The 18,305-nt window shown below is 43.8% G+C and overlaps 1 protein-coding gene across 1 annotated transcript in view; it reads right to left on the reverse strand.

Moving 5' to 3' along the window:
• Positions 1-208: 208 nt before the first annotated feature.
• The window catches only part of PCP4 (Purkinje cell protein 4), a 63,261-nt gene continuing 45,164 nt past the window's right edge, over positions 209-18,305 (reverse strand). The window contains exon 3 of the mRNA XM_069785084.1: positions 209-984. Coding sequence (XP_069641185.1) covers positions 857-984 — 128 coding nt within the window. The 3' untranslated portion in view covers positions 209-856. The remainder of the gene's footprint in view (positions 985-18,305) is intronic.

Genomic DNA, 18,305 nt, shown 5'->3' on the forward strand with positions numbered 1-18,305 from the left:
GTTATGATTTACTCATCAAATACTGAAAATAATATGAAAAGAGGAGAGAGAGATGGCATAGAAACAGTTACTGATTAGGTAGAGAGTGAAAAGCTGCATCAAGAAGAGGGTTTAGGAGGTCAGTTTCTATTTTTACAAATTAAAAAAAAAAACCTTCCAAAGGTTTCTGGATTTGGGTTTTGTATTTTGTGTCTGATTCCCCCCCCCCCCCCCCATAACAGTCAATGTGGTCCAAGCTGGGTAATTCTGAACATTATCATGCAAAGAGGAAGGACAGGGACAATTTCCCCACTTAAGCCACTTTATTGGCATAATTGCAAGACAAAAATAAACTGCTCACTGCTTCCTACACCTCTTCCCCTCATGACAGCTTCTGTCTGCAAGTTTTTACTTTCAGCTCATTATGAGAAAGTAATTTTATTGCCACATTTGGCTGGCAGCTGGAATTCTCCAAATGAGGTAAGCAGGGCTGAGATGCATGCTCTCATCTCTCAGCAAAAACCTCGTAACATACGGTGCTCTTATGTCTCCAAGCTTTACGTGAAGAGGAAAACAGGCATCTGGGCTGAGTTCATTTGTAACGCTGTGGTTGCTGGATTAATATGAAAAGACAGATGAAGGCAGACACTTTAATTACTTCACCCTAACTTTTTATTACAACATCAAGTAAAATGGTGAGTTACAGAGGATAATGGGCGTGAAACATCTGGGATGAAGTCACACACAAGCTCAGGGTTTGTTATCTGCCAATGGGGTTTTAAATATTGATAATTTCTGTACATGCATCTTTATGTTACTTCTGATTTTCTTGATAAATCATTTCAGGATTACTTTGTTTTAAGCTCTGAGGTAGCTACTAAGACTGGGACCCCGCTTTTTTCTTCTGGAATTTTCTGAACTGGGACTGTATCGCCACAGCCGCCCGCTCTGTCTCTGGTGCATCCATGTCTATGTCAAATTCCTCTTGAACCTTCTTCTGCCCATCTGCTCAAAGAAAACAAAACAAAACATCAACAGTTTTTTCAAACAGTCATAATCACTGGACAGCACAGCTGAAAAAAACCTGCCCCTCTCTCCTTCGCAGACACAGCCGTGACAATGGGGAGCATATTCAGAAAAAAATCTGGGACCAGTTTCCGCAGACACAGCTGATCGAATCCCCCACCTCCTCCGGCACAGTCCGTGACAGCAGTTGGTAGGTAGGCACTGAGGAGTGACATCCAAGTGGTGCTCAGCAGTCACCGAGTATCACCCTGACATCTGAGCAAGTCCCCTCCTGCCCGGGGAGCTAAGCGAGAGGCAGAGGGACCCTCCTGTGCCACCCTGTGGGTAGAAGTTACTCATATCCCCACGTTTACTCTAAAACAATGGCACCTTAAAATATTTTAAAGTAAGGATTAAGACCCTGTTCCTATCACACCTCCTGCATTAGAGGAAGAGATAATACTTCCCAAGGCAAATTTCCATCCTTTTCACTTGTTTCCTGACTCATCCCTTTCAACATATACCACTCTTCCCCTTTGAATCATTTATGTTTAATCTCCCTGCCACCGAGCTGCTTCCCTCACTTCTCTCCGGGCTCTGTTGTTGCCTTTCAGCCTCGATCCTTGGCTCTTTGCCTTCCTTTATTCCCAATGCTCAGCTTTTCATTCAACTGCATTCAGCCTCCACATGGACAACCCAGCTGACTTCGCTGAATTTTGCTTCATCCACCTACGTGTTGAAAGTGCAGCCCTGGGAAAACTCCTGCCCTCATTGCAAAGATAACCCTAATCTGCCTGAACTAACAAAGTGAGAACACACATTCACTCCACTAATCTCATCATACCACTGAGTTTCTCTTCTCTATAACCTAGTTTGTTAAAACTCACTTATGTAATTGTTGTATCCCAGTTCTGCAGTGAACGTCATACCAGGAGTCTGCAGACAGCTCTACTTAAAACAGCTGTGGGAATTCACCCATTTTGAACCACTTTGCTTTGTATTCTTGAGATTAATACCCCCTGGATGCTCATCCTCAAGTACCGTTAATGCAGATCAAGGGAAACACTTTCAATGTATTATTAAAATGAAAAGAAACTTATTCCCCACTCTCTCTCTCCTTCCCACTAGAAAGTAGGGGTGCCATTTCATGACTTTAGCATGAGTCTTGCAGTTTTTCTTGCTTTACTGCTTGTTCTTATTTAGAACTCAATTTTTGTGTCCATTTCCCATGACCAGAATCCACTCTAAACTGGGCAAATATTTAAAGGGAAGGTTTTGGCATATTCCATACTGATTTTATTTTAACTACAATAACCAAATAAATGCACCTATGTTAACATAAAAGAAATGTTCACTTAATATTTTGTTTTACTTAGAACATTTAAGAAGAAAGATGAAAATGTCAGAAGAAAGAGAAAGTCTGCAGGGGAAGAATAGCTTGAGAGCTTACCAAAACTTTGATTATGCAGTATAATGAAAAGTTAGGTTATCAAAACTAAAATTTTATGGAAGAAAATGAATCATACTAACATTACATCACACTTCCACAGCCATTAAACCCAAGAATCTGCACGGTTTGTGTAACTATTCGAGCAACACAACCACCTTAAGTACAGAAATACAATTATTGCCTTATTTTTCATGGGGAAAGGGAGGTGAAGGTCAGAAAAGACTTCCTTATGCTCACAAGTTGTTGACATAGCAATGGAGAAAACTGAACTCTCCCGTTAAAGCCATGTTATATACTGAAATTTAGAGTGGCTTCTTAAAGAAACAGAAATTTCTGTACCAGTTCCTAAACTAATAACACAACAATGCTTTGTGAAAATTACCCTAATGCCAGATACGACCTTCTCCACATTGCTGTGTACACAGCATAGAAACAGAGATAATTTTTTAAATCAAATTTCAAAAGGAATTATCATTTTCACAGTGACTTAGTACCATTCTATTGGTATTTTGGGGCATCGATGTTGATTTGGTATTTAGAGCTTAAAGGGAACTAAGACAAGAAATCACAACATTGTATATGGAAACAAACCAAAAAAGAACTTTAAATCATCCTGTAAAAGACTACAAATATTCAGTCAGAACACGTAAATATACTTTTCATTTGAAATTTTTGAGTGAAAAAAAATGAATAGCCTGATCAGCTAGCTGTAACAGCAACCACTTTGTGATATCAGTAAGAAGAAAATAAAACTGTTTTACTTGTCCATATGTCAGAATCTCTCCTCTGTTAATAGGGTCTTATTAACCTATTCTAAAGAGAAGAGTATCACTTACGGGAAAATACACTTACTCCTTATGGAGAAATATTTTATCAAAATGTTTATACCAGTAATGTAATAAGCATTTAATCTGCTTTGAAACTGATGAGACTAGTCTTCTCATTGCTTGATGATTTTCATTTTTGTTGTAACATGGTGAATTTTAGGATCATCCCTAGCCATTTACGAGACACAGCTATCCATCTTAACAGGAGAAAACAAAAGTGGAGTCTATGCATCAATTTTAGCTTTTCAGTATATAAATTACTGTCCCTCGGAAACATCAATAGGGAAAACCAGATGGATGGATGAGTAGACACAATTGGTTTCATACCTCTTGATGAAATCTGGCTTCTACAACTCATTTCTTATTACAGCCAGGTCTTAGTAGTATGTTAACTTGCAGTAGTGACTCAGCAATCTTTCATTAAGATTTTACAGACTTAAGAAAATTCAACACTTAGTATAATTTTTCTCTAGAACTTCCAGGCCAGTTAATCTTTGCTTGATGTGAATCATCATCACTGCCTTGAAATCAATTGTACTACAAGAATTTACCATACCTGAAGATGTACAATAATTTACCGTATTTAAGATCTATCTGACTTTCTTTTATTTTTTGACCCATTCTTGTTGAAACCGAAACCAAAACTCCTTATGAACTCTTTCTGTATTTCTCTTTTTCCCATCACTAAGGAGAAATGGTAGGATGAGAAGTTTTCAGCCATGATTTAGGCTTGTAGATTAAGAAATTAGAAGTGTTCAAAAGGGCCAAAACATTTATATGGGTAATGAAGAAATTCACTGTTAGCTTACAGATAGTATAGAAATATATGTATGATTACACATATATGCATAATGTACGTTATGAAACAACATGTATATCACCTATCTATAATGTATATGACATATCTGTGTTTCCTTTCTCCCTACACCCATCTTTCTCTTTCTATATACATTTTTGGTATATACGCATTTGAATATATAGAGAATATATATGAATACATATAGAAATACACAGACATATTTGCCTAAAGAGTTCTAAGTCCTGCGTTACACTGAAAAGAGCTGGATGGGGTATTTCCTAGTGTCGTGGTTTAACCCCAGCCAGCAACTAAGCACCACGCAGCCGCTCACTCACTCCCCCCCCCATCCAGTGGGATGGGGGAGAAAATCAGGAAAAGAAGTAAAACTCCTGGGTTGAGATAAGAATGGTTTAATAGAACAGAAAAGAAGAAACTAATAATGATAATGGTAACACTAATAAAATGACAACAGTAGTAATAAAAGGATTGGAATGTACAAATGATGCGCAGGGCAATTGCTCACCACCTGCCGACCGACACCCAGCCAGTCCCCGAGCCGCGAATCCCTGCCCCCCACTTCCCAGTTCCTATATTAGATGGGACGTCACATGGTATGGAATACCCTGTTGGCCAGTTTGGGTCAGGTGCCCTGGCTGGGCATGAGAAGCTGAAAAATCCTTGACTCTAGTCTAAACACTACTGAGCAACAACTGAAAACATCAGTGTTATCAACATTCTTCTCATACTGAACTCAAAACATAGCACGGTACCAGCTACTAGGAAGACAGTTAACTCTATCCCAGCTGAAACCAGGACAGTATCCACCCCTTATTCTATACCATTGACGTCATGCTCAGTTCCCATACCTTTAGTTACATTCTGATCAATCATCACCACCTTTCCATCCCTTTGAGACATATGAACAATGAGATAGATAGATAGATAGATAGATAGATATATAAGTATACACACACAGAGATATCAGTTCTTTAGTTCATGGGTTATGTTCATAAAATGTTTGTTGAGTTCATTTAGTTTCCGACTCTGGGCTCCATCTGTCATACCAGTCTGTCTGGGCAGGAGGGATGGTGCAAAGTCGTCTCAGTCGGTAGAGCAGAATTGGGCTTCAGTGCGGTGTGACAAGCAGACGACATTTGATGCAGCAGGAGGATGGTGTGCACCGTTGGATTGTTGCATGCTGGAGTCAGTTCTGGTTCCACCTCTACTGCGCTTTGCTCAGTTTTATCACAGTTCTTTCTTGCTTGATCCAAGTGATTCTTACTATAGTACTATGGATATAGCATATAACAATTATAGTAATGATAACATACAGTAGCAGGGTTATATAGCAACTAACATCATACAGTTTAATTCTGGCTATTTTCACCTAAAATCAAATCCCCTTGAGTCACACATCGGACTTCCCCATCTTTTCGCATCACCCACCAAGGGCACCGAGGCCCTTGAGCAAAAGCAATCCCACGAATGGGTTTACCTTTGCCTGAGGCAGGAGTAACCCAGACTGTTTTCCCTAACATGTTTTTCATGTGCACTACAGGGACTTTATCCCCTTCTACAGTATGTAAAAATTCTGATTGGGCAGGGCCACTCCGATTGGCAGATCCTCTGGTGTTGACTAACCAGGCGGCTTTTGCTAAATGTGTATCCCAATGTTTGAAAGTTCCACCCCCCATTGCTCTCAATGTAGTCTTTAACAGTCCATTGTATCGCTCAATTTTCCCAGAGGCTGGTGCATGATAGGGGATATGATACACCCACTCAATGCCGTGCTCTTTGGCCCAGGTGTCTATGAGGTTGTTTCGGAAATGAGTCCCATTGTCTGACTCAATTCTTTCTGGAGTGCCATGTCGCCACAAGACCTGCTTCTCAAGGCCCAGGATAGTGTTCCGGGCAGTGGCATGGGGTACAGAATATGTTTCCAGCCATCCGGTGGTTGCTTCCACCATTGTAAGCACATAGCGCTTGCCTTGGCGAGTTTGTGGGAGTGTGATATAGTCAATCTGCCAGGCTTCCCCAAATTTATATTTCAGCCATCGCCCTCCATACCACAGGGGCTTTAACCGCTTGGCTTGCTTAATCGCAGCACATGTTTCACATTCATGGATAACCTGCGCGATAGTGTCCATGGTCAGGTCCACCCCTTGATCTCGAGCCCATCTATATGTTGCATCTCTTCCCTGATGGCCTGAAGTATCATGGGCCCATCGAGCCATAAATAGCTCACCCTTATGTTGCCAGTCCAGGTCCACCTGAGCCACTTCAATCTTGGCAGCCTGATCCACCTGTTGGTTGCTTTGATATTCTTCAGTGGCCTGACCCTTGGGTACGTGAGCATCTACATGATGTACTTTTACAACCAGATTCTCTAGCCGGGACGCAATATCTTGCCACAGTGTGGCAGCCCAAATGGGTTTACCTCTGCGCTGCCAGTTGCTCTGCTTCCATTGCTGTAACCACCCCCACAGGGCATTTGCCACCATCCATGAGTCAGTATAGAGACAGAGCACTGGCCACTTTTCTCTTTCAGCAATATCTAACGCTAGCTGGATGGCTTTCACCTCTGCAAACTGACTCGATTCACCCTCTCCTTCAGCAGTTTCTGCAACTTGTCGTGTAGGACTCCATACAGCAGCTTTCCACTTTCGATGCTTTCCCACAATGCGACAGGACCCATCAGTGAACAGGGCATATTGCCTCTCATTTTCTGGCAGTTTATTATATAGCGGGGCTTCTTCAGCACTTTGCACCTCCTCCTCTGGCGACATTCCAAAATCTTTGCCTTCTGGCCAGTCCGTGATCACTTCTAAAATTCCTGGGCGACTGGGGTTTCCTATGCGAGCCCGTTGTGTGATCAGTGCGATCCACTTACTCCACGTGGCGTCAGTCGCGTGATGTGTGGAGGAGACCCTCCCTTTGAACATCCAGCCCAGCACTGGCAGTCGGAGTGCTAAGAGGAGCTGTGTCTCAGTACCAACCACTTCTGAGGCGGCTCAAACTCCTTCATACGCTGCCAATATCTCTTTTTCAGTTGGAGTATAGCGAGCCTCGGATCCTCGATATCCTCGACATCCTCGACTCCAAAACCCCAGGGGTCGGCCTCGGGTCTCCCCAGGTGCTTTCTGCCAGAGGCCTTTCTCCCCAGCTGCAGTATAGAGCACATTTTTAACATCTTGTCCTGTCCGGACTGGTCCAAGGGCTATGGCATGAACAATCTCCCGTTTAATTTGTTCAAAGGCTTGTTGTTGTTCAGGGCCCCATTTAAAATCATTCTTCTTCCGGGTCACTTGATAGAGAGGGCTTACAATCAAACTGTAATTTGGAATATGCATTCTCCAAAACCTCACAACACCTAAGAAGGCCTGTGTGTCCTTTTTATTAGTCGGGGGAGACATAGCTGCTATTTTATTAATCACATCCATTGGGATCTGACGACGTCCATCTTGCCATTTTATTCCCAAAAACTGGATCTCCTGTGCAGGTCCCTTGACCTTACTTTCTTTTATGGCAAAACCGGCTTTCAGAAGGATTTGGATTATTTTCTTCCCTTTCTCAAAGACTTCTTCTGCCATGTTGCCCCATACGATGATGTCATCAATGTATTGCAGGTGTTCCGGAGCTTCACCTTTTTCCAGTGCAGTCTGGATTAGTCCATGGCAAATGGTGGAGCTGTGTTTCCACCCCTGGGGCAATCGATTCCAAGTGTACTGGACACCCCTCCAAGTAAAGGCAAATTGTGGACGACACTCTGCTGCCAGAGGGATTGAGAAAAACGCATTAGCAATGTCAATTGTGGCATACCACTTGGCTGCCTTTGACTCTAGTTTGTATTGAAGTTCTAGCATATCTGGAACGGCAGCACTCAGCGGTGGTGTAACTTCATTCAGGCCACAATAGTCAACTGTTAGTCTCCACTCCCCATTAGACTTCCGCACTGGCCATATGGGACTATTAAATGGTGAGCAAGTTTTGCTGATCACTCCTTGGCTCTCCAGTTGGCGAATCAACTTGTGGATGGGAACCAGAGAGTCTCGGTTGGTGCGATATTGCCACCGGTGCACCGTCGTGGTAGCAATTGGTACTTGTTGTTCTTCAACCTTGAGTAACCCCACAATCGAAGGGTCTTGAGAGAGACCAGGCAGGGTAGACAGCTGTTCAGTGCCCTCCGTCTCCAAGGCAGCTATACCAAAAGCCCATCGATACCCCTTCGGGTCCTTAAAATACCCCCTCCTGAGATAGTCAATGCCAAGGATACACAGAGCCTCTGGACCAGTCACAATGGGGTGTTTCTGCCATTCATTTCCAGTTAGGCTTACTTCAGCTTCCAATACAGTTAACTCTTGGGATCCCCCTGTCACACTAGAAATACAAATGGATTCTGTCCCTTTATAACTTGATGGCATTAGAGTGCACTGTGCGCCGGTGTCTACTAGAGCCTTATACTCCTGTGGGTCTGACGTGCCAGGCCATCAAATCCACACTGTCCAATAGACCCGGTTATCTCTTTCCTCCACCTGGCTGGAGGCAGGGCCCCTCTAATTCTGGTCAGAGTATTCAGTATTCACTTCTCGTAAAATTGGCTCAGAAGTCCCTTCAAGAGGATCGGAAATAAAATCAGCCCTTCTACTCTGTTTGGAAACTGAAGCGTCATTTTTCCTGGTAGAATCCCCTTTTGTGGTGGTTTTTACTTGCAGTTCACGTACCCGTGCATTTAGGACCGAGGTAGGTTTTCCGTCCCATTTCCTCATGTCCTCTCCCTGATCACATAGGTAAAACCACAGGGCACCTCGCGGTGTGTACCTTCTATATTCTCTCTCTTGGGCAGAGGAACGCTCACTCCTAATAGCTGAGACATTGGTCCTTACACGTGTGGAGTAGGACATATCCTCTTTGAATTGCTGGAAATCCTTGGACAGCTTCTCCACAGCTGCAATGCAGGCTTGTAGGGAGAAGGAGAGATTTTCTTCGTATTGACGGAGTTGGCGAGCCACTTCCTCCACTGTCGGTGCCTCTTCATCCTTCCAGGCCATTATTGCCAATGTGTTGGCATAGGATGATGGTGCGCTCCGTACAAACTTCCGCCACATGGGTCGTGTGCATTGGACTTCGTCTGGATCTTTGGGTAATTGTGGGTTGTCCGGGTCATGATGAATCGTCTCTAGCACAGCTAATTCCCTCAGATATTGAATACCTTTTTCCATGGTGGTCCACTTGCTTGATGACATATAACATCTTCCTTAAAGGGGTACCTTTCCTTCACACTTGACAGGAGTCACCTCCAGAGGCTGATGGCTTGTGTCCCTCTTCCAATTGCCTTGTCAATGCCACCTTCCCTGGCAAGCGATCCCAGCTGCTTGGCTTCCCTACCTTCTAATTCCAAGCTATTAGCCCCATTGTCCCAGCATCGGAGGAGCCAGGTGATAATATGCTCACCTATACGGCGGCCAAAGTCTTTTCGCAAATCCCGCAGCTCACTCAAGGATAGGGACCAGGTTATTACCTCTGGTTCTGCCTCTTCCTCCGGTTCCCGTGATGACCCTGGTTCATCTTCATCCTTCGCTAAGCGAACTGATTTTTTTGTATATTTCTTTTTCTGTACGGGGGCAACTGATGCTGGTGCAGGTCGGTCTGCTGGTTCAGTTGCAGTATCACTCACCGGGTTTTGGATAACTGCAGTGTCTGTCGCTGAGGTTTGGGTAGCAGCAGTGCTCGTCGCTGGGGCTGGAGGGACCGCAGTGCCCGTTGCCAAGGTTTGGGTAGCTGCTGTGCTCGTTGCCGGGGCTGGAGGGGCTGCAGTGCCTGTTGTTGAGGTTTGGGTAGCCCGAGTTCCTGTCGCCGGGGCTAGAGGGGTCACAGTGCCTGTCGCCAAGGTCTGGGTGCCTGCAATGCTCCTTGCCGGGGCTGGAGGGGCCGCAGCGCCCGTTGCCAAGGTTTGGGTAGCCACGGTGCTCATCATTTTGTTGTTAGGTCCAGAGACTTTCTCTTCCCCTTGAGGGTACTGAGTGGTGTCGAACAGGGCTCAATAGGCATGGGCCAGGCCCCAGCACGTTGCAGTGATTTGTATCTCTCTGGAGCTGCTGGGGTGACAGCATACCTTTTCCAAATATTTTACTAGTTCTTCTGGATCCTGCACTTGTTCAGGGGTGAATTTCCAAAACATTGGAGGTGCCCACTTTTCTAGGTACTTGCCCATACTACCCCACACACCCTGCCACTCAAAATTATCCAGCCTTGGGGCACATCTCCGCGTGATCTTCTTAAATAGCTGTTTAACCTTAAACAAGAGCTGAACCACATTCAGAAGTATACTAATTCCTAGCAGTAGGGCTAGGACCGTGCTAGTCCCAACATTCCAGGAGTATTCAAATTTTTCAAAATTCTCAAACACCATTGTAACTGGACTGAAGGAGAAAGGAGAGGGGAAGAAAGGTACCCCACCCACAGACTGGTTTTCCATGGAGGAAAGGTAAATGGTATAATTATTAATAGTTTCCCACAGATGGCTCCCGCAGTATAAAGGTGACAATGCTAAGTGCAAATACTGGATTAATCCCACAGCCGATGACTTTATCATACCATAAACCAGAGTTATACCATACATCAAAGCGAAAACCTTAATCCACCTCCCACGGATGATAAGCAGTAGAAGAGGAACTACATACAGCAAGCGAGGTGATACATAACAGAGCCTTAAAAACCAGAGCAACAACGCTAAGAATACATAAATCAACATAATGAATGCTTAGAACAAATTTGTTTTAACAAGCTCTGGTCAGGTTTGTCATTATCTCAAACCTTCGTGCCCCATGTTGGGCGCCAAAAGGACTGTCGTGGTTTAACCCCAGCCAGCAACTAAGCACCACGCAGCCGCTCACTCACTCCCCCCCCATCCAGTGGGATGGGGGAGAAAATCAGGAAAAGAAGTAAAACTCCTGGGTTGAGATAAGAACGGTTTAATAGAACAGAAAAGAAGAAACTAATAATGATAATGGTAACACTAATAAAATGACAACAGTAGTAATAAAAGGATTGGAATGTACAAATGATGCGCAGGGCAATTGCTCACCACCTGCCGACCGACACCCAGCCAGTCCCCGAGCCGCGAATCCCTGCCCCCCACTTCCCAGTTCCTATATTAGATGGGACGTCACATGGTATGGAATACACTGTTGGCCAGTTTGGGTCAGGTGCCCTGGCTGGGCATGAGAAGCTGAAAAAATCCTTGACTATAGTCTAAACACTACTGAGCAACAACTGAAAACATCAGTGTTATCAACATTCTTCTCATACTGAACTCAAAACATAGCACTGTACCAGCTACTAGGAAGACAGTTAACTATCCCAGCTGAAACCAGGACACCTAGATTTTGGGAGTGGATTTTCTTGGGAGTTGTCCCCAAACCATCTTCTATTGATGACTGTCACAACACAGATACTTTAACAGATGGATTGTCAATCTGGACAGAGAATTAAGTGGTGTGCCTTCTTTGGCTTTGTCTATGCTAACGGAAAAAGATTTTAGCTTTTACCTTGAGTTGCTTTACTAGAAGTAGCCTAATGATTTAAAATATATCACACCCCACTAACTACACTGTTTTTGTTTTACTGGTTAGTTAGCATTAAGAACATGAGTTCCAGCCCCCCATGGCAGGGGGGCTGGAACTAGGCGATCTTTAAGGTCCCTTCCAACCCACACCATTCTATGATTCTACAAATTAAGAATTGACCCACTCAATTACAGTGAAAACCCAGCCTGTGCTTGGGACCTGCACAGACTAGAGATGACCTCACTGCACCAATACGAGTGACTGAAAGCCTTTTTGCACCCTTCCTACTATATATGCACCTATGCTATACTAGCTTTTACCTGTCAGTAGTTGTTCATGTATCTCAAACATGCAGGCTATTAAGTTTGAATGCTGAAATCGTGAAATTTATGCAGAGAACTGAAAGCAAGCCCATAGAAACATCCTTCTTTCATTCATTGTCTCCCACCCCTAGCTTTCCTTTCACAAGGGATCACTAGCTTGGAAGTGATCTGAAAATCCAGGAAATTTTCACTCTCAGCAGGCCAGAGCACAGATAAGCACTTGCACAGGCTTTACTCTTGGATTTGCTTTTTAATTCTTGTTGGTGGGGGCCAACCATTCTGTTTGATAACAAGCCACCTTTTTCTAAGCTACCTTTATGTAGCAATAAAGGTAGGTCTGGATTCCCTCCCCATCCTCAGTCATGTGCACACACTTTAGTTGGTATCTACACGTTCTAGACTAGGTGCAGATTTCCTCCACGTGGATATCTGAGGATCCCTGGACTACCACAGGCTCACATAAGGAAACTAGGAGGAACATGACTGTTGTCAGTAGACTTCAATTCACAAGCTACTTGTGATTTTGAGGGATTCAGAAATCAAAAATGGTTGATACGCACTGGTCTGTACTTTACGTTTTCTGAGAGGATTTGGTTTCATTAGCACTATAAAAAATAAAACCCCTAACCTTTCTCACTACGCTCAGATATTTCAAGGCTTTCCGTGAAAGATTTCTTCATACTTAGTCCAAATTCCCACTCCTAGATAGTGACTCCCACTCGTCTTCTGAACGTGCCATGACAAACCAGGGAGTCAGCACATGTCCCTGCTGGGTTGTGATCACCACCAACAGGGGAGGTGAAGAGAATAATCCCACGCCAACAGTCATAGGTTGGCCATAACAACAGTCTGGTATCTGATGAGTGTTTCAAAATCATGTGTTTAATGTGGACTGACTCTGGCCATGTGTCAATTCAGGCAAATCTGAGTTGTAGTGGAACTCCTTGGAGCACACCACCAACTGCTTGATGAGTCTCACCATCATAAGGAGCACCCCATGTCCCACCACCAATCTGGTGCCACAGACTGCTTTGCAGGACTAAAGACCCAGACAACTTGCAGTGTGCAGATTTTACTTCAGTATATGCAATAGTCATCCCAGCAGGAGAGCCTGAAACAGCATCTAATTAGCTGTTTTCCAAATCTAACATCCTGAAAGCTCATTTCACATCATTGCAATTGAAAAAGATCTATTTATTCCATTTCCAGATGAAACACTAGAATGCTGTCTCCGTAATCTGCTACAGTGCCTCATAATCCATTGCAAACACTGGATGGATAATGAAGCTGCCTGTAACAAGGAAAACAATCAGATCTTACACACAAATCTACCCAGCAAACTCTCAAGAAATGTGGTGCAAGTGTAATTATTCACAAAAATGCCTTCAGCTATTTCCTTCATTTACTTTTCAACTATAAAGTAAAATGAATTATGACAACACTGGAAAAAGAAAACACTGCTTATTCCATATGGGCTAAAAGCCTAAAGCAGTCTTTTGTGACCTTTGAATACAGGCTAAACAGACTAGTGTTCATGGAAGGGCAAAAGCTGGTGGGATTGACTTGGGGGGAAAAGAGGACCCACTCTTTATTCTCAGAATTTCTTCATCCTCCAGATGAAATAGAGATTACTTGTCACCTTACGGAAAAAAATTCAGCATGAAAAATTGCATGGGCTGGAGCCTCTAACTGGCATTTCACGTCTTAAGTGCTATCCTCCGCCCCTGCTCACCCAGCCCACATCCAACAGGAATTACGGGACTATACTTAAGATGGAATATACTCATAAAAATACTGCATTTTTCAGGGGCTAAACTGCAGCATTTGGAAAAAGACTAAATGAAGTGTGGGACAGAATCACAGTGCCCCATAACATGCCAGAAGTGGTATTTTGCCTAAGGCAGGATCATTACCTCCCACTGCTCAAAAGATCATTCAAGCTGTGACAATCTTTATGCTACTCTGATCCCAAGCTATTACACCAGTCTGTCCAATGAGGCAGAACAGTCCCTAATTAAAGAGGACCAAAATGGGCAGGAATCTCATGAATGTTGACATTCATGTGGAGCATTATCTTTATCTTTACCTTTATGTGATGGAAAGAGTCATTTTATCTCACTAGACTCCACAAAGTGACCAGCCAGCTAGAGAAAATGTATGGGTGCTTATGTGTATGGAGGCCAGATTTAATTCCTTACAAGCACCAGTTTTGAAAGCCAAGAGCTAATGTGACCATTCTTCCCCCTCTGTATTCAACTGAGGGGTGAGGAAGTGAAAGACAGGGTCTCATCTTCTTCTAAGGGACTCAATCTAGCCTTTTTTTTCTGTGCAAGATGAGGAAAAATAACACCATAACTGACCTTGTGGCTGAAGAAAGGAGACAGTCTACTTCTCAACAATAAAAACTCTCCAGTCAGTTGCCAGGGCCACATTACCCCGCAGGCTGGCTCTGAGCCTTTGTTTTGGTCACCCTACTGCTCCCCAGCAGACTCTCACTTCACAAGGCAGCTGAAAAGATGGCGATGTTGGGGGAGTGGACATTGCCCAAGCCCAAGAGGAGAAAGGAAGATAGTATTAGCATGAAGAAGAGAGCCTTAATCTGACCTTGTCTCCTTTTATTTCCTAGCCTTTTCTTTTGCTGAATGAAATGCCAATTAGAGGCCTCTCTGAGATCATCAGCTCAGCAGCTACGGTTTGTTGCTCTCTGTGGTATCGGGAACAAACATCTCCCAGAGCCTTGAGCGTTGCACTGGTTTTGCAACCTCACTAGCTTAATGTATAAGGCTTGCAGCTGTGGTGTGGGGAGACAGGCTGCTGTGAGGACTTTGCCTCAGCAACCCTCCAGTGACAGGATGATCCAAAGAGAATTATTTATATGAGGAGCCTGTTATAGCACAGTGGGCTGATGAAAGCTCATTAGCACAGTACCTATGCATTTTGAGGGACAGACTCTGTGATACTGCTGGCGTGATGCAATATTCCCATTGTCTAGAATGACCTTACTGCATCAGGATATTATTGGCCTTTCTGTTAGCTCTGTCTGCCTCCTGAGTTAGTGTCTAGGCACAAACTTCTCAGACATTACTTTTTTCACAAGCATGTTCCTGATGTCACAACACAAAACTCTATGAAATTTTGGTCTAACTGTCCTAGACTGATGCAGTAATTTAAAGCCATTGGTTCTTGTGATATTACTGGTTAATCTCCAGTTTGGTGTTCATTTGCAAAAGACCTGAATCCCTGGCAGCCTTGTAATTAGTTGCTTTACCAACATGCTAGCATAATGCTAATGTAGTATCAGGCCTCTGTGGAATTACCTCAGTGTGACAGTCTTGTGGCCCCATGACCTTCTCAGCCACAAAAGGCACAATCCCTTCAGTCCTCTGAACAGCAGCCACGGGACTATGCAAGACAGAAATTCTGTCGTCTTCTTATCCACACCTGCGCAATGGGGTATCACCATCTCACTGTCATATAGATAATCCAACTCAAATGTTACCTACTTCATTTTTAAGGACAGATATTTTCTCTAATTAGCTTAGGAATAACACAATAATTTTTCTTCCTACTCATTAAAAATGCTGCAGGGTGAGGTACTCATTTTGTGACAAGGACTATATCACTATATTTGTTATTGTTTCTTCACTCCATAATGAACTCAGACATTTCAAGGGCCACCTTCCAAAGTCAAAGGCTGCCTATTTTGAATGTCAGTAGGTAGGCACTTGATGGTGGGGGCGGTTACGGGTTTATACAAGGGTGTTCACTTTCTATGGTCAGTTATTTGAAGGTGGTAGGCAATGGAGAAGTGTAATGTCCACACAGTAACTACCTCTGAAACTGAAGAGCAAATCCTGGAGCTCAGCAGTCTCCTGTGACTTCAAAAGCACAGTGTGAAGGGAAATAAAGGTTACCATTAGTGATCAGATTAAATGTAACAGCTATTTTTATCTGAACCACACCAACTCGCCCCTTAATATCACTCAAAGCAAGCCAGAAAAGAATTAACATCTTTCAATTCAACTGTAAATTACAATTTGGTATAAAGAAGATGACTTTATTAGGCAACCAGAACCCTTTCTTCTTCAAATTGACCTTTACTTTTGTAATGCAGTGTTGTTATCTTGAATTTGAAAAATTAGTTTTGCTGTAGAAAATAGTGGTTGTTCTTTTATGATTTTAAAAATGTTATTTCAGCATGAGGCTTCTGAAGTGTCTGATTAATCTTTTTTTTTCCTAGTTCTAATAATGGTCGAGAGCAGCAATGCTATTTCTGACATAAGATAAACGAAGTAGCACAAGATTATATATATTGGGGAAACATAATGAAACAGAAAGGAATAGTAATAAAACTCAGTTTACAAAAATTGTATTTTCAACTAATTCATAGCCAACTACAGATGAATTGATTTTGCTCAACAGTTAATACAGACACAAATACTGTTTTTCTTTAAATATTAATATTATTTAAGCAATCATTCCTCATCTTCAAAATAATTAACGTATCACAGAATTATAAAATGGCTTACAAATGCATAACCGATGCATACATTGGTATGTAAGCGTTAATGGGGACCTACGAGGTATTCTGGAGGTATTCTGGGCATGAAACTAGAGACCATAATTCACATCCCCACATGAAGACCAAACTTTGTGGAAGTCTAAACTAGGAACATAGCAAATTAAAATGGCTATCTTAGCTGTATAATCTCATTTCTTACTAGCTAAAGCTGCATATAAGGAGTGCTAGAGTGACTGGCAAATTCAATGGAAGCCTCTGAGAGGTAAAAGGAAGTGATGTTGGGGATCAAGTGCTGGCACAGCCAGGTCCCTCTGTCACTGCAGAATGATGCCTCACCAGCAGAGATAATACACTTAGCCCTAAGTCCTCTCCTCCAGGAGAAAGTACCATGATCCTCTTCACAAATTCAGTCCAAAGTTACAGGAGTCTCTTTCTGCAGCTGCATGCATGTGATCCTGAATCATAGAATGGTTTGGGTTGGAAGGGACCTTAAAGATCATCTAGTTCCAACCCTCCTGCCATGGGCAGGGACACCTTCCAGTAGACCCGGTTGCTCAAAGCCCCATCCAACCTGGCCTTGAACACTGCCAGGGATGGGGCATCAACAGCTTCTCCAGGCAACCTCTTCCAGTGTCTCACCACCCTCACAGTAAAGAATTTTTTTCCTGATATCTAATCTAAATCTACCTTCTTTTAGTTTAAAGCCATTACCGCTTGTCCTATCATTACACTCCCTGTTAAAGAGTCCCTCCCCATCTTTCCTGTAAGCCCCCTTTACGTACTGGAAGGCTGCTATAAGATCTCCCCAGAGCCTTCTCTTCTCCAGCCTAAACAGCCTCAACTCTCACAGCCTATCCTCACAGGGGAGGTGCTCCAGCCCTCCGATCATCTTCATGGCACTCCTCTGGGCCTGCTCGAGCAGGTCCATGTCTTTCTTAGGTTGGGGGCCCCACAGCTGAATGCAGTACTCCAGGTGGGGTCTCACCAGAGCGGAGCAGAGGGGCAGAATCACCTCCCTCAACCTGCTGGTCACACTTCTTTTGGTGCAGCCCAGGATACAGTTGGCTTTCTGGGCTGCAAGTGCACATTGCCGAGTCATATTCAGTTTTTCATCCACTAATACCCCCAAGTCCTTCTCCACAGGGCTGCTCTCAATCCACTCATCACCCAGCCTGTATTTGTGCTTGGGATTGCCCCGACCCATGGGCAGGACCTTGCACTTGGCCTTGTTGAACTTCAAGAGGTTTGCATGGGCCCACCTTTCAAGCCTGTCAAGGTCCCTCTGGATGGCACCCCTTCCCTCCAGCGTGTCGACTGCACCACACAGCTTGGTGTCATCAGCAAACTTGCTGAGGGTGCACTCAATCCCACTGTCCGTGTAGCTGACAAAGATGTTAAACAGTGCCGGTCCCAATACTGACCCCTGAGGAACGCCACTTTTCACTCATCTGCACTTGGACATCGAGCTGTTGACCACAATTTTTTGAGTGTGACCATCCAGCCAGTTCCTTATCTACCAAGTGATCCATCTGTCAAATCCATGTCTCTCCAATTTAGAGACAAGGATGTCGTGCGGGACAGTGTCAAATGCTTTGCACGAGTCCAGGTAGATGACATCAGTTGCTCGTCCCTTATCCACCAAGGCTGTAACCCTGTTGTAGAAGGCCACCAAATTTTTCAGGCACAATTTGCCCTTAGTGAAGCTATGTTGGCTGTCACCAATCACTTCCTTATTTTCCATGTGCCCTAGCGTAGTTTCCAGGATCCACTCCATGATCTTGCCAGGCACAGAGGTGAGACTGACTGGCCTGTAGTTTCCCAGGTCTTCCTTTTTT

This window comes from Haliaeetus albicilla, chromosome 6, assembly GCF_947461875.1.
Source record: "Haliaeetus albicilla chromosome 6, bHalAlb1.1, whole genome shotgun sequence".
Taxonomy (NCBI): domain Eukaryota; kingdom Metazoa; phylum Chordata; class Aves; order Accipitriformes; family Accipitridae; genus Haliaeetus; species Haliaeetus albicilla.